Source organism: Lissotriton helveticus, chromosome 2_1 (genome assembly GCF_964261635.1).
Source record: "Lissotriton helveticus chromosome 2_1, aLisHel1.1, whole genome shotgun sequence".
Classification (NCBI taxonomy): domain Eukaryota; kingdom Metazoa; phylum Chordata; class Amphibia; order Caudata; family Salamandridae; genus Lissotriton; species Lissotriton helveticus.
The window spans coordinates 52,542,259-52,558,534 of record NC_136059.1 but is presented as its reverse complement, the minus strand read 5'-3'; the positions used below and the strand labels follow the sequence as shown (position 1 = coordinate 52,558,534).

Sequence of the window (16,276 nt, the reverse complement as noted above, 5' to 3'; positions counted from 1 at the left end):
ATCGCTGTATACAGCAACCAGTGGTCCGAGCACCTCCACCACCTCCGAGCAGTACTGCACGCCCTTCAGCAAGCTGGCCTCACGATCAAGGCCAGCAAATGTCAAATTGGGCAAGGGTCTGTAACCTACCTCGGGCACCAGGTGGGAAGCGGCCTGGTGGCCCCTCTGCAGCTAAAAATTGCCGCCATCCAGTCCTGGCAGCCCCCCACTACCCAGACCGAGGTACGAGCCTTCCTGGGCCTCACGGGCTATTACCGAAGGTTCGTGAAAGACTATGGTACTATCGTGAGGCCCCTCACAGAGCTCACGTCAAAAAATCAGCCCCAGAAAGTCAACTGGACCCCAGAGTGTCAAGCTGCATTTGAACAATTGAAAGCCGCCATGTGCTCCGCCCCTGTGCTCCAGGCCCCCGACTACAGCCGGGAGTTCATCGTCCAGACGGATGCCTCCGACCATGGCATTGGGGCAGTCCTGTCCCAAGTGAACACCGAAGGCCATGACCAGCCGGTGGCCTTCATCAGCCGGCGACTCCTACCACGGGAACAACGCTGGAGCACCATAGAGAGGGAGGCCTTCGCGGTGGTATGGGCCCTCAAGAAGCTCCGGCCCTACCTGTTTGGCACACCCTTTCGGGTACAGACCGACCACCGACCCCTGCAGTGGCTGATGCAGATGCGGGGGGAAAACCCGAAGTTACTACGCTGGTCCATCTCCCTACAAGGGATGGACTTCACAGTTGAACATCGGCCTGGGCCCGATCACGCCAACGCAGATGGCCTGTCCCGGTTCTTCCGCCTCGACGCGAAGAGTCCCCAAGAGAACGGGTAACTCTCCCCGCCTTCAGCTGGGGGGGACGCATGTTGGACAGGCCACATGAAGGGCCGCTCTCCCCCGGCCCAACCAGGCCCGAACCAGCCACGCAAGTACCACACACCACCATTGCACGTCCACCGTCCCCGCAGGGACCCCTACACTCGAACCTGTTGACCCCGTAGGCCGACCCACTACCGGCCTGCGCGCCCATCCTGGGCGCCATCTTGGACACTCCACCACGAGGCCGCCTGGCCCCCGATCGACCTCAACCCTGGGCCTGGCCAGGCCTCAGACATTCCGGCACCAACATCCACCCAGGAGGTGAGCGGGCTACTTGGTCAGTCAATGGGAGCAGGAGGTGTCGATGGCTCTCACCCGCCAAGTGCCGCTCGCCCATCGCCTCCCCGGACGCTGGCTCCACCCCCCTGCTGGGTGTCTGAACCCCCTCATCCCGGACCTCCCGACCTCCAAGTGCGAGGGTCCGGACATCAAAGCACACCAGCCCTATAACTGGGGCAGCTCCAGAGCAGGACGGGAGTTGTATCTTGGAGTCGAGAGACGCAAAGAAGAACTCATCCTTGACGGACTACTGGCGCTGCCGTAGCTCTGTCTTGTGCACCCTCGTCTTGCCTGCTGGCGCTGCCGCGGCTTTGGGAACCACCCTATCCTTCCTCATCGTCGGGACCTGCTGGCGTAGCCGCGGACCGTTTGTAACCACCACCTTCATCGGGACCTGCTGGCTCTGCCGCGTACCGTCGTCTGCCTTCATCCATCTCGGGACCTGCTGGCTCCGCCGCGGCCCGTTCATCTACACCACCGAGCTCGAGGATTGAGAGCTATTTTCCATCGTTTTGGTAACAAGACTGTCCCGCTACCCTTTTCCCAAACAAGAGACCAGAATAGAGGGGACCCCTGAGTCCAGACCTCCTTGTACCATTCTACCGTACTTGAAGAATTGTCTATAAAGTATCGTTGAACTTTATCATTGTGTGGTGTCCGTCTGTGGGGGGGAAGTTACTTGTCTGTACGATTCACTGGAGACGGCTCTCCCCGGAGACCTCTCCCCGTATCCTCGGCCGACCCTCCCGGTCCGTCTAACAGATCATCAATGTACTCTCTTGTGAATCACTGAGGAGTGCAAGCCAAGTGGCCGCCTTCTTCTCTCTGTGGTCCCACCGCTACACACACCACATCATCTGCTGGATCCGCATCCAGATGAGTGCTATTGTTGAAGGGATTCTTCAAAAATACAGCACTATGCCCAGGAATATGGAACCTTGGTGTATAGGGACTGGGTCTTCCTACCACCTTAGTACCCTCAAACACAGGACCGAGTAGCTTTAGTGTCTCACTTGCTCTCCTACTCACTCACAGAGAAGCTAATGAGAGGAAACTCTCCCAGATCTCTCAGGAATCCCGTTAACAAGACACACCCTTTCGCTCACATTCTTGTACTCGTCCACAATAAGATCTGACAGAGTCATAAATAGTTTAAAATATTTATTTCAACTAACGTGCCCGAACATGCAGTATACTTGCCACAACAGGCAGGAATATGCATAGTACAAATATTGTCAGCATAACAGAGAGTCCATAAATCATGAAGGGAGATGTCCTCATAGAAAGACAATGGAGAAAGGACTATAGTGCCTAACCTCCCTCCCCTTGCTAAGAAGAAGTATTATCATATAATAGAAGATCTCTGGGCTTTGTCAGCAGACCCCACAGCTTAGACTATAGATCGTAGATCCACATCATAGACGTTGTCTTGCTCTTTTCCTTGGAAAGGTCCCTCTCCAAGTGTGTGTCACCTAATCGTGCACCCAACTAAAAACCCAAGTACACTGTCCAAACAACAGTTGTGTCTGCAAGTTTTGTCTGAGGGCTAAGGACTGGCCAGAGCAAAATAACAAGGGGTATTGTTGTTCAACATTGCACATAATGTTCAGTCAATCCCAGGATCATGAAGAGAGTGAACACAGCGATGAGTTCTCATGGGAAAGCAGTTTTTGAAATCATTGCAAAAAAATAAAGACGTGTAGTAGCATGTGCAAAGCAGCAGGCAAGGTGCAATGTGTTTATGCTAAATTAGTGAAAAATCACAATGTCCTTATGGGCCACATGACACTGTTGCCACAGAATTCTAGCACTGGCTGAAAAAATACTTTTCTGTGTTATTTTAACTGCTTGGATTATAATCAGCTTTCTATGAATGAAATCTACCTTTAGTTTAAATGGGGAAAAGTCAGGAATATCAGTCCTAGGGAGGACAGAACCTTAAACTCCTTTTTCCATTTATTCAGACTTCTAGCTTAGGATCTGCTCCCTCCAAAGGAAGATAATAGTTGACTGAAATATTTCACTTCAGCTAAAATATGTGGCAGTGTTGTGGATGTTAAGGTGCAAATTGCAAGGTTTAAAGGATGCTTCACTTCTGCAACCCTCCAATCAGGCTGAGCTAAAATATCTCTTGTCATGAAGCATTTAGTCTATTCCACTGCAATTTAGACAGGTCTCCTATATAATCATAATAACATGCATCAAAGATTTCAAAAACTGAATGTACATGTATGTTTATGTAATAGGATGGTTGAAAATAGGCATCGTTGACTTGTCTTGACCTGATGACGCATTGCACTGATAATAATAATACTTATAAACAGGGAAAATTATGTTGCTTTTTGATAAACGAAATTTACCAATGGTTGAACATCGTGCTGATTGGTTCCTGTTCATAGAACCCATTAGTCGTGAGGCCAAAGAATAAAAGTGAGGTTGCTCTTGCTTTTGGAAATCATGTCCATTCGTAAACATATATATGATCTGAGTAACATGTTTGGTCATTGAGGTGTTCCTTGATGATATACAATTTTTGAGATATATCTTTTGATCCACATACATGAATTAAATAGTAGGGCGTTCATCCCAGTAGTCCAAGGGGCATCTGTGGTGTAAATCTAGGTTTCATCCACACTGTCAACTTACAGTGGAGATGAGGAACCCATAGAAAGCTCCTGATATTGATGCAGGCATGTATGGATCCAAAACAATTAGGTTAGTAGCTTATGAAGCGCATGACCAATAGAGTTAATGCAATGTGATTGATAGGACTGCTTATGTTGCTGACACCAGCATGAGTTACAATACGGATCCCAATGTCATAGAGCCAGAAATGAAAAATATTTGCAGGCAGTAAGATTAATGCAAAGAAGATCCTATATAACTCAGGTCTGGAGAAATGTTTTACCGAAAAATGTAGTAAAGAAAGGATATTCCTGGATATCACACACGGGGTGTTTGAAGTCCTTTGTTATTAGAGGGCCTTTGGAGATTATGCGAATATTGTAGAGCCATCACAGTGTCTGCGCCCTGTGTTCTTACTCACTAAGGAATGTTGTGGAGGGGTTAAAAAACTCCACCACCTGCATAGCCAGACTTGTGCAAAGAGGCCTCAACCTCCAATAAATCATCATGATGGAAACGTCAAGGAATTGTACCTCCAAGTTCTTCATGCTGATGAGAAAGTCAGGCCTTTTGTAAAGAAAAGAGGATGTTGGAAGACAGTGTTCTGCTAGACAATGAGGAATATCTTGATTTGGGGTAGATAGAATCATTTATCATTGTCATGAAATTTCTAATGAAGGTGTAATATTGTAGTTGAATTTCTTAAAAGTATCTTAAGGATATGGGCTATTGCTCTTTGCTTCTAGAGAAGACTATAGTCCATTTCGAGCCATTGATGAAGAAGAGGTACCTTAATGTGTCCAGGGTACTGTCAGAGCTTGCTTCATTCCAAATTGCTATGGGTCAGATGCACAACCTTTTCATTTTGTGATTCTGTAATAGTGTTTTCTGCAATTCGCAATTAGGGACTTGCAAATTACGATGTACTACAGTGTCTCAGACACATTTAGCGATTCCCAATGTGGTCGCAACTGACCTACTTATCAATTTCCATGAGGTAGGTCTCAATTTGCAACTCACTTGGAATGGCCTTTAATAATCACATGGATGGTGGCCTGCTGGGGTCAGCAGACCACTATGTCTGTGACTGCTTTTAAATAAAGCAATTTTTTATTGAAAGGCAACCCTTTTTCCTTAAACGAAAACGGAATGCATTTCAGAAATTAAAATGAAAACCTACCTTTTAATTTTTAGGAGTAGGCCCTTGTCCGTGGGACCACTTCTAGCTCCTAAAAAATGTTGCTGCCCACATTCACAAAGGGGAAGGGATCCTACAATGTGAGAATGTGTTACCACCTCCTTCACTGAATCTGTAAAATATGAATGTTTTGCAACCGCATTCCACTCGTAAGCATTCCAACACTCCCTGCTACTTCCTATAGCCCCACCCTATTTCCAACTCACAAGCTCTATTTTACAAGTCAGTAATAGGTTACTGACTTGAAAAATTGAGTTGGTACATGGGCAGATGGTATTTTAGAGAGGTTGTTAACAGCCTTTAACTACTGCTAAAAACGCTCAAACACCTGACTCTTCATTTGTGACTGACTGCAGAAACCTAGGTAATCTATGTGTGAATTATACAACAATTTTTAAGGTTAGTGTTTTAGACACAGTTCCTTCATAGATATAAGGTTTTGCTTTGAAAATCTGTGAAGAATAGAAGTGCAAATATTTTGTGGTGGAAAGGGATGTTTTGTGAAGCTGGTGTTTAATCTAAAAAATTTAATTTGACCCGTGGGGACTGCATTTAATGATAAGAACAGATTTATATGTTGTGATGCTACCAGGATACTGGTTGTTGGATTTGAAGATCTCTATGATGTGGTCAGGATTGTCTCTCAAATACACTGGTATCCTAGCTGATGAAAGAGACCTGTGTAGTTGAAGGCATGGCTGTGGTGGTGTAGGGTTTAATAACCAGGAGTGAAAGGATTTGTCACAGCTAGAATACATTATAGTGATAGTGTCATTATGGTGGCATTGAGATGATTGTGGCACAGATCACCAATTCAGAGGTTGTAGACCTGCTGGCTGATTGGTACCCCATGCATTAAAGACATAGTTTAATCTGTTACTCTACAGGAAGGGCTTACAACACACCTTTTTGCTAATTGATCAGTTTGAGTTTTCTTGCTTGTGACTGTTCACTAGCACCAAGAAGCGCTGGACATTTGCGCACTCTATAAAACTCAAATTAAATTTATTGTTCCATGGCGGTGTAAAGAAGTGTGAAGTGTGTGCTATGAGCTGCTACGTGCAGGTAGATACGACATATACTGCTGCTTCCATCACGGCACAAACAAAACTGGTGTTAAAAGGTTTCAAGACAGTGTTGCTGTTGGATGTAGCAGTACCTACATTTTGGTCAAGTTAGATAATTTCTAGAATTGAATATTGGTCCAGGATATTGATGATAATGGTTAGGTCCTTGTAATTAAGATTCTAAGGAAGGCATTTAGCACGGAGACAACATCTGTCGTTATGCAGAATTTCCTGAAGTCATTTGAGAACTTCCTTTGGAAAGGGTAAGTTGTGCGGGAGGGAAGAGTTCTAGTTGCCTACAGCAGATGAGTCCATCAGCTGAATAAATATAGGAAGAGTAACATTTTGTCTGGTTGATAGTGGAAGCCTGAATTCATGCCATTGGATTAAAGACAGGGGTGAATGAAGTTGCTACAAGATTACTGTGCAGGAGGAGATAAGACATGGAGAGGGGAGGAAAGATTTCTGAGTTAGTGGTAGTTAATTGGATTGTAAAAATTTTAAATAAATATGTAAAATCAATTTAGTTGGAGAGAAGGTGCTCTCAGCAGGTATTATCAGGTGAGTTTGTGAACTCATGGTCAGAAGGTAGGGGTTTCACATATCTACTTCTGCATCTACTCTCAGTAGGGATGTGGATGCAATGCTGGATATTAGGGCATATCAACATTTTACCTGTTAATATGTATTGAATTGTTTATGTGGAACTTGAAAATTAGTGACACCTTCAACAATTGATAATGCTTATTTTCTTTGGTCAGTTCAGACTAAGTTATGTGATGAAGGATAAGAGATGCAAAGTCATTCACATGAAACTGTTTTTCCAAGCCTCTTGTTTGATGTTTCAGCTATTTAACTGTGATTGTAATCAGAAATGAACTTTTCTAATTGTCAGCTTCTCAGCTCTGGAGAAGGGTACTTGCTGCTCACCCCACCCACATCCTGATGGTGACCTGCCTCTTGCTGTTGGTGACTACCATAGCGCTGGGAGTCAGATGTAAGTGTGGCAATGATGCTTTTACTTATGTATGGGATGCTAATAACCACACTTCACCTGCAGCTCCACCCACACTTGTTCTGTCATTGTATGAAGAAGTATAAGTTGCTGCCATCTAGAGTTAGGTTGGCAGATACCAAAAAGGAAAGTAAGTGGTAGGAGGCGGGTACCACCTATAATGGGAGGATGATTGTGCCAGGGGTTACCTGCCCTCACAATGGAGGATCCAAAGACTGGCATTGGTGAGGCCACTTATGTTCTGGGGGTGCAACCTCTCAGCGGCAGACGACAGGAGCCCTGGATCAACAGATCCCTGCGTTACACACAACGGGTCGACATCAAAATGGGTTGTGTGTCCACACTGGAAGGTAGGGACTGTGACTGACACAGAAGAGCATTTTCAAATTAAGATGATCACAAATGCTGCATTTGTACTTTTTAATCCTTATCTGTAGGCCAAAACCTAATCTTTATTGGGGGATAGCATTATATTGGATGCCATTAGGATCTCCAGGTCAATGCAATAAGGCAACTCATTGCTGATGAACATAAAGCAAAAGTAGGAAAATATGGCTCTATATAAATGTTGCTCTATTTGTTGTTTTATCTTCTTGGTCACTAGGCAGTCCTTTAGAGAAGTTGAATTGGATGTGATTCCCTAAATGTCATTCTACACGTCACTTGTAATTTTAACCCCTTTGCTGCTAGGCCTATACCCCCCGTGCAAAGCTTTTTTTGGCTATTTGGGGTAGTTCACACTTAGACCCCGGTAACTTTTTGACCACAGAAGGTATCCACACCAAATTTGTGTCCTTTTCTTCCAACATCATGGGAAATGTAATTTGTGGATTCTCTTGGAGGGGACCCAGAAATTAGCCAAAACAAAGATAAATATATTTATTTTTTTAAATGGGAACAAAGTGCTGCAAATGAAAGTGTCCGGTTTATTTTCCCTACAAGTGATATCAACAAAGCGTTTATGGGTCTGAGATTACAATCTTCCAAGCTTTCTGGGACTGACAGACTTTTGTCAGAAAACCTCAATTTTTTACACAGTTTGGCATTTTACTGGGACATAACCTATTTTTGCAAATTTTTGTGCTTCCAATTAATGGTAGAAATGGGTATAAAAGCAATAATGGATCCTGGAAAGCTATACATTTAAGGAAAGTAGACAAAATTATAAATTCAGCAAGGGGTCATTTGTGTATATCTTTCAAGGTTTCTTTATAGAAACTAACAGTTGAAAATAGGAACAATTGAAAATGAGTTAATAAAACAGCCATTTGTGTCAATGTTTTCATCTGTAACTTCTTATACTTATGACAGATGTTTAAAAGCAATATAACGTTACATCCGCTGGACTTTTCTGGTTGTGAGGGTATATAGGACTTGTATATTTATCAAGAACCCGATGAACCCAGAGCTAATAACTGAGCAGCGTCTTGCAATGTTTTTTATTATGCACCAGGTATATAGAAATTAATTTTGGAAAATATATATAGTGATATATCGGGATAAAAGACACCTATGTATTTCTGAAATTGGAACAAAATGTAGAGTTTAGAAACAGTAGCTATTTGCACATTTCCAAAATTGTGAGTAGCCATACTAGCATGAGAATTAAAGGACATTTTTCAAAGTGACACACATTGTCTTTCATTTGGAAGGCAGAAATGTATCGATAGTCAATAGGTAATAACAGTTACTCTACAATTCTGTGTTACCCTAAGTTTCATGATAAAAATGGTACCTCACCTGTGTGGGTCGGCCTAGTGCCCCCAATGGGAAACGGCTCAAAACGCAACAAGGACAAACTTAATTTTTACAGTGAAAACTGAACCTTTTTTTGTGCCTAGCTGTAGATTTTGAACCCTGGCTCTGCTGGCACCTAGGGAAACGTAGCAAACCTATACCTTTTTGAAAACTAGACACCCAGGGGAATCCAGGATAGGGTGACTTGTCTGGCTCTCACCAGGTTCTGTTACCCAGAATCCCTTGCAAACCTAAACTTTTGTAAAAACCAAACACATTTCCCTCACGTTTCTGTGGTGTAAAGTTCTGGAATCTGCGTGGAACCACAAAATTACACCCACCCCGCATTCCCCAAAGTCTTCAAAGGAAAATGGTACTTCACTTGTGTGGGTACTGCCTAGTGCATTCTGCAGCACACATAGAGGAAACATATCTTAGGATTGTGTTTGTACACGAAGGTGCTCCTTCCACCATGGTGTGCATTTGTGCACACTCGAATCCAGGCATCCAGCTGACAGCAGCAATAGAAGCAATTAAGAAAGCCACAGGAGATAGTGGGTGTAAAATGGCCTTTATCCCACCTGAGTCTTTTGTGTGAGTGTCTGTCTGCTTGTGTCTGGGTGTTTGCCTGCTTGTGTGCGCATGTTTGTGTGTGTGTGTGAGAGAGAAAAGCGAGTAAAAGAGGGAAAGAATTCAGACACTAGGGAGGTATTTTAAAGGACATTCTTGTAATGTTTTGTGTGAGCATTGCTGCTTTATTCAGTGAGGGCGCACTCAAGAAAATATAAGTAATCGGCCACATAGTAGAAGTGTCTTATATGTCTTGTCCCTAGCTTTTCTAACTTGTAGAAACTGAAAAGATCTGTAGAACCCAAAATCATAACTCCGTCACAACCACTTGAGTAAAATAAAGAGAATTTATTTAACATGCACTGGAGCCTGAGATGGGTGCTGAGTGCTCGAATAGCAGAAGTAAAGCACAAGCATTTATAGACGCAGACCACAACATTTCGTTATAATTTGTCTGCGTAACAGGTCATGTCTAGGCCCTCATGTTTAGGCCCTCATGTCCAGGCAGGTGGTGAAGAAACATTTTGTGCAAGGAAACAAGGAGAAATGCATTAGTTCTCCTCGTTTTTGCTTATTCCATGAGTACTGCTTGTGCAGCACACATGGAAAAAGCAAAATGCCACGGTTTGTTTATGTACAGGAATGTGTCCCTACCAGTACATATCCAAACCTTTAAAACATGCAATTTTGTCACTTTCAAAGTGACAGAATGGCATTTTAGGATTGTTTATATATCTTGTCCCTAGACCCGCCCACTTGCTACACTCATAGCTCATTTCAAGAGTACCTGCACTTATTTTTTCCCATTTAAAGCACTGATACTATAGTCCCGTTAAACTCTTGTCTCTCCTGCGGGTTTATTAGGATGAGAGTCGTAAACAAATATCAGTAACAGGTACATAATCACGGAAACCAGAACTTACATACAGTACAGCGTGCATTTCTCCAAAGACGGGGAAGGGCACCGAGATGGCAAACAAACCCGAGCCGCAATCATCCTGCTTGCGGGTCACTGTGTTTCCTCTCTCCAGCTCAAAGGGGTAGAAGTCCTAGAGGGACATCCAGCCTCTCACTGCTGCCCAGCTCCGAATGGAGATTAGCAGCATGCAGTAGGTCAGCTCCCCTATGCCAGCCGATGTCCTAGTAGGTGATAGGGTAGATGACGCACAAGGGAGGCTTAAAAGAGTTTAACGAACTAGCGACATGCAGCTGGAAACATGTGTCCCAAAGAAAATCCCACATAATGTAAATTATACAACAAAGAACTCAGTCCCAAAGTAAAGGAGGAGGCAGGGCCAGACACAAGGGCGACATTAATTAGCCATGGAGTGGGTGGTATATTTTTGATAATGAATGTCGGGCGCCCGTGTTGTTTTTGAAACCAGGCGCCCATGTGCTCCCTGTAGCGACGGGGTGGGTGGGACATTGGGATAATAAATGCCGGGAGCACATGTTTAAGTGAAAGTGGGCGCCCTTGTATTGTAATGTAATGTAAACGTTTACAGCGCTACTACCACTCCAAGGAGTATCTTGGCGCTTAACGCCAACCCAGGTGGAATAGGTTGAGGGGAATGGAGGCGAACTTAGTTACAATATACTTTACACCAATGCTATAGTTTACAAATATTCTTTATAAGTATTATACAGTACTTCAAATATACTAGTAATGGTAGACATAACTTGGAGTGCCTCCGAAGAGGGGATCACGTATCTCTATCTATCATCATGTCGATATGCGATTACTATTAGGGCGAAACACACCATTACAAAATGGCGCCCTTAGAATTGATGCTTTACGCGTTGACTAGATATCTATATTAAGCCATTACAAGATGGCGCGGACGCTGAACGCCACGGAATACGCGACTCGGAAGATATTGCATGGTGAGTTTGGAATGGTGTGACTACTATGAGAGCAAGCATTAAAACAGTTATACTTATGAATGTTTGGCTTTCATTTCAGATACGTACTCGTATGGAACAGATATTTGGATATAGAGAATTAGGATTACAGTGCAGAGTCTTAACGCTTCACACCGTACATTAGGTGAGATTACGATTTAGATATGGGATATAAGGTGCCAATTACCAACTTGTTACATGATAGTTGGTAATTACTGATTTAGATATGTGACTTAAATATTGAATACATTATTTGTAGATGTGTATACGCTCCTTATTCGCCTGAGGATAATACAACTACTTTTGTACCTGGATTCAATGAAATTTATATGATCCAGATGTTGTCTTGACTTGACAGAGACCATCAAACATTGATTTGGTGAGTGTCTACTACTTTCTAATGATTAATGTACGAGGGACTGCAATTTACTGTCAGATTTACTTGTGCAGTTATCTTATTAAAATGGATTTACTTGTAGGGTTAGACATGTACAAACTCGAATTGGAATTGAACTGCTATTGATGCTGACGAGCTATTGGATAAGTGCTACCGTTATTGACCCCAACATTAGAGATTTCATTGAGTTAATGGTGAGTCATTTATTTGAAACTAATAGATGGCGTGCAATGCGTGATCCAGTTAGCCATGCATCATATGGTGATCACAAACCATTTATTTGATTTATTTAGTATAGATAGTAAATGTAAACTATTCTATGAGTACAGAAGCACGAATTTGGCGGATATGTTTCTTCTTTCACAATCACATTGATAAGTTGTGAACTAGATGTTGGTTTGAGGGTGTATCCCCTTCACTTTCTTTAAATTGCTTCTTTTACAGACGCATGTTGAAGCAAGTGCTGATATTTGGATATGTTACTGTACTTAGAATTGATTGTAATTGTTTTGGGTTGCAGCCCTGAAGAAGTCATTGTCTTACATACAGACGAAACACGTGTTGGCTGCGCATTTGAATAAATCGAATTTTCTAAAGACACTTTAACTTGTTTTGGACTGAAGATTGGATGATTACTGATGATTGAAGATAACACTCGATAAAGACAAAAATTTGCTGAGTGCTCGGAGGAATATCTAATTATATGCCTAAAGAGGAGAAGCTCAATAAAGAAAAAAGTACTGGTCCCATGTAACAACTAAGTAAAGGGGCCAGTAGCAATGGGACATTCCAAATGAGGACATGGTCCTACCAAGGAGGGACTGACAAGTCTCATAATGAATCAGAAGACAGCTTTTACAAAGGACAACACACACAAGCAAATGAAAAATAAGGGCGGGTGGAGTGGGTGGAGCTTCCCTCCCGTACTGAACTACCCCAGATCTTCCCTAGAGCAGCGTGCTGACTTTAGGCTCGACCTAAATATGATTTGCATATTGAGAGACAGCAACAACAATGAGGAAGTGTCCTTCTCAATCTGAAATGAATGTCTCTTCTTGAAGATATTCATTACCTTCTAATGGCCTGATTATGCAGTTGTGATAAATAGCACCAATTGAGAGTATGTTCTCTTTAGTGGGGAATAACCTTCAAAATCTGTATTCCTCACTGAATATTGAGGCCGAGTTTTAACGGAACTTTGAGTCAAGTTTGTGCTACTTTTTTAACACATACCCCACACAAAGTGAAGCGGTGGCATTTACAAGCCGACGCAAATCACAATTTGTGTTCAATTGTAACCAAAAGTAAGGCAAAGCTGTGCAGTGCACTTCCTTAAATTACTTTGCGGGGCATTGCATGGGTGGTACATAGGCGTTCTCATGCAACCACCCAGGGGTTTTGATGCAAATCCTTAACTATAAAGATTTTTTTTCATTTAAAAAAAAGGGAAGCAACTTCAAGCTTACTTTTCATACTGGAAGCACTCCCCCCAGTCACAGATCTGGGTTGAATCCATCATCATTCTTTAGCTCACTTCGCCACCCCAGTTCAGACCCAGCTATATGCAAATCAGTCTTGAGCCTGTGCCCCATGGGAACAGTCCAGACTGAACTGCCAAGCCAGGTCTTCTCTGAACCGGAAACAAGCATTCTGGGACCGGTTTCTGGGTAACACCCTTCATCAGCCAGGCTAGCTTCAATCTAGTGGCAAAGTGAGCAAGGAACCCACTTCTGGGCATTCCCTGACAACTTAGGACAAACAAAGCAAACAAAAGGAGATGATGGCTGGAGCACTGAAACATTTCAGACACTCACCCCTAGTCACAGATCTGGGTTGAATCCATCATCATTCTTTAGCTCACTTTGCCACCTCAGTTTAGACCCAGCTATATGCAAATCAGTCTTGACCCTGTGCCTCATGGGAACAGTCCAGCCTGAACTGCCAAGCCAGGTCTTCTCTGAACCGGAAACAAGCATCCTGGGACCGGTTTCTGGGTAACACCCTTCATCAGCCAGGCTAGCTTGAATCTAGTGGCAAAGTGAGTAAGGGACCCACGTCTGGCCATACCCTGCCAACTTAGGGCGAACAAAGCAAACACAAGGAGATGATGGATGGAGCACTCAAACTTTTCAGACACTCACCCCCAGTCACAGATCTGGGTTGAATCCATCATCATTCTGTGTTTGCCCTATGTGGGCATGGTCCAGGGGATTAAAAAACAATAATACAATGGGTTTAAAACCTGTTTTATTATTGTTTTATTTGGAAGTGGTGACGGGGAGGAAGACACTCCTCTGCTCTAATGGAGGGGGGCTGCTTGTGTTAATGGTGAAATAAAGTGAAAACGGTATTGTGAAAGTGAGCCTGTTTCATTGTGACACATTGCTTCTGTCAGCTAATTCCAGAGCTCTGTAGCCACATAGATAAGGCCCTTCCTCTGAGACAAGCCTGTTTAACCCATTGTCTGAATAGATGGGAGAGGTGCCTTACCTGTTGAATGTTGTCTAGGTTACCACCGCAGTCATAGAAGATGGATCCTTGTCCACAAAAAAACGGGGGCATATTTACAAGAAACTGATGCATCTGCCTCCTTCAAGCAGGAGTAAGGTTTTGACACAGTGGCGTCCTAGAGGCGGTGCAGTGAATTTTTTTTATATTTCTCGGTGTCACTTCTACAAGGCTTTCCTGCGTGGGAGAACCACCCTGCCGACATTATACCTGACGCAGATATAATGTGACGCAGGGCAATATGACATGATGCATCTCCTTAGGTGTGTCACGTTGTAAATTAGCCAAATTGTTTATGCCGCCGCTGCGTCCGAAAAGGGACGTAGAAGTGGCACAGAAGTGTCTCAAGCGGCTTGTAAATCTGCCCCCCATGTGTAGCCAGCACACTTGAACATTGATCTGCTGCATTTAGAACTTCTTGTGTCCTGATCGAGAGAAGGTGCTCTGCATTCCAGTTCTGGGTGGAATCTATCGGGGCCTAGAAGACTAGGGCTCCAGGTTATGGTAGCTGTGCAGGAGAGCCTATTCGTGCTAAGTATGTCTATACACATATTGTGTAGAGTGTTCCTGTATCTCACACCTCATTACAGACCTGTCCACCCGTTTCATATTCGCAACATAACCTTATACTGCAAGCACAACAAGGCATCCATTTTGACTGAAATACATTTGACAGAAAAATGTATGCAAACCCTAAAGAAACATGTGCCATACAGCATCTCTAGACAAATCCGTCTCTGACAAGTGAAGTGTGCAGACACCCACGCTCTCAGCCAGTGTTGGGTACCCAAGCGCTCCAGCCGGTGTTAGGTACCAATTCGCTACTGCCGGTGTTAGGTACCCGAACACTACAACCAGTGTTAGGTGCTCGAGCACTACAGCTAGCGTAGGGTAACTGAGCACTATAGTCAGTGTTAGGTACCCAAGCACCACTGCCAGTTTGAGGTACGATCACTACAGCCAGTGTTAGGTACTCGAGCATTATAGACAGTGTTAGGCACCTGTGTAGTACAGTCAGTGTGAGGTAGCCGAGCACAACAGCCAGTGTTAGGTAACTGAGCACCACAGCCAGTGTTAGTTACTCGAGAACCACTGCCAGTGTGAGGTACCCGATCACTAAAGCCAGTGTTAGGTACTCAAGCCTTATAGACAGTGTTAGTCACCTGCGTAGTACAGTTAGTGTTTGGTAGCTGAGCACTACAGCCAGTGTTAGGTAACCGAGCTCTACAGCCAGTGCTAGGTCCCCGAGCACTACAGCCGGTGTAAGGTACTCGAACAGTGGAGACAGTGTTAGGTACCTGAGCACCAAAGCCAGTGTTAGGCACCGGGTACTATGGCCAGTGTTAGGTACCCGAGCACCACAGCCAGTGTTAGGCACCGAGTACTATGGCCAGTGTTAGGTACTCGAGCACCACAGCCAGTGTTAGGCAACGGGTAAAATGCCAAGTGTTAGGTACCCGAGCACCATAGCCAGTGTTAGGCACCGGGTACTATGGCCAGTGTTAGGTACCCGAGCACGACAGCCAGTGTTAGGCAACGGGTACTATGGCCAGTGTTAGGTACCCGAGCACCACAGCCAGTGTTAGCCAACGGGTACTATGGCCAGTGTTAGGTACCCGAGCACCATAGCCAGTGTTAGGCACCGGGTACTATGGCCAGTGTTAGGTACCCGAGCACCACAGCCAGTGTTAGGCACCGGGTACTATGGCCAGTGTTAGGTACCCGAGCACCACAGCCAGTGTTAGGCACCGGGTACTATGGCCAGTGTTAGGTACCCGAGCACCATAGCCAGTGTTAGGCACCGGGTACTATGGCCAGTGTTAGGTACCCAAGCACGACAGCCAGTGTTAGGCAACGGGTACTATGGCCAGTGTTAGGTACCCGAGCACCACAGCCAGTGTTAGCCAACGGGTACTATGGCCAGTGTTAGGTACCCGAGCACCATAGCCAGTGTTAGGCACCGGGTACTATGGCCAGTGTTAGGTACCCGAGCACGACAGCCAGTGTTAGGCAACGGGTACTATGGCCAGTGTTAGGTACCCGAGCACCACAGCCAGTGTTAGCCAACGGGTACTATGGCCAGTGTTAGGTACCCGAGCACCATA

General features: G+C 44.4%; 1 protein-coding gene across 2 annotated transcripts in view; it reads left to right on the top strand.

The window, feature by feature from the left end:
- Positions 1-16,276, top strand: part of LOC144817703 (uncharacterized) — a 190,339-nt gene that overhangs the window by 65,556 nt on the left and 108,507 nt on the right. For both annotated transcript variants that reach the window (XM_078674464.1, XM_078674465.1), the window contains one exon: positions 6,938-7,039. In XM_078674464.1, the coding sequence (XP_078530590.1) occupies positions 6,938-7,039 (102 nt within the window). The remainder of the gene's footprint in view (positions 1-6,937; positions 7,040-16,276) is intronic.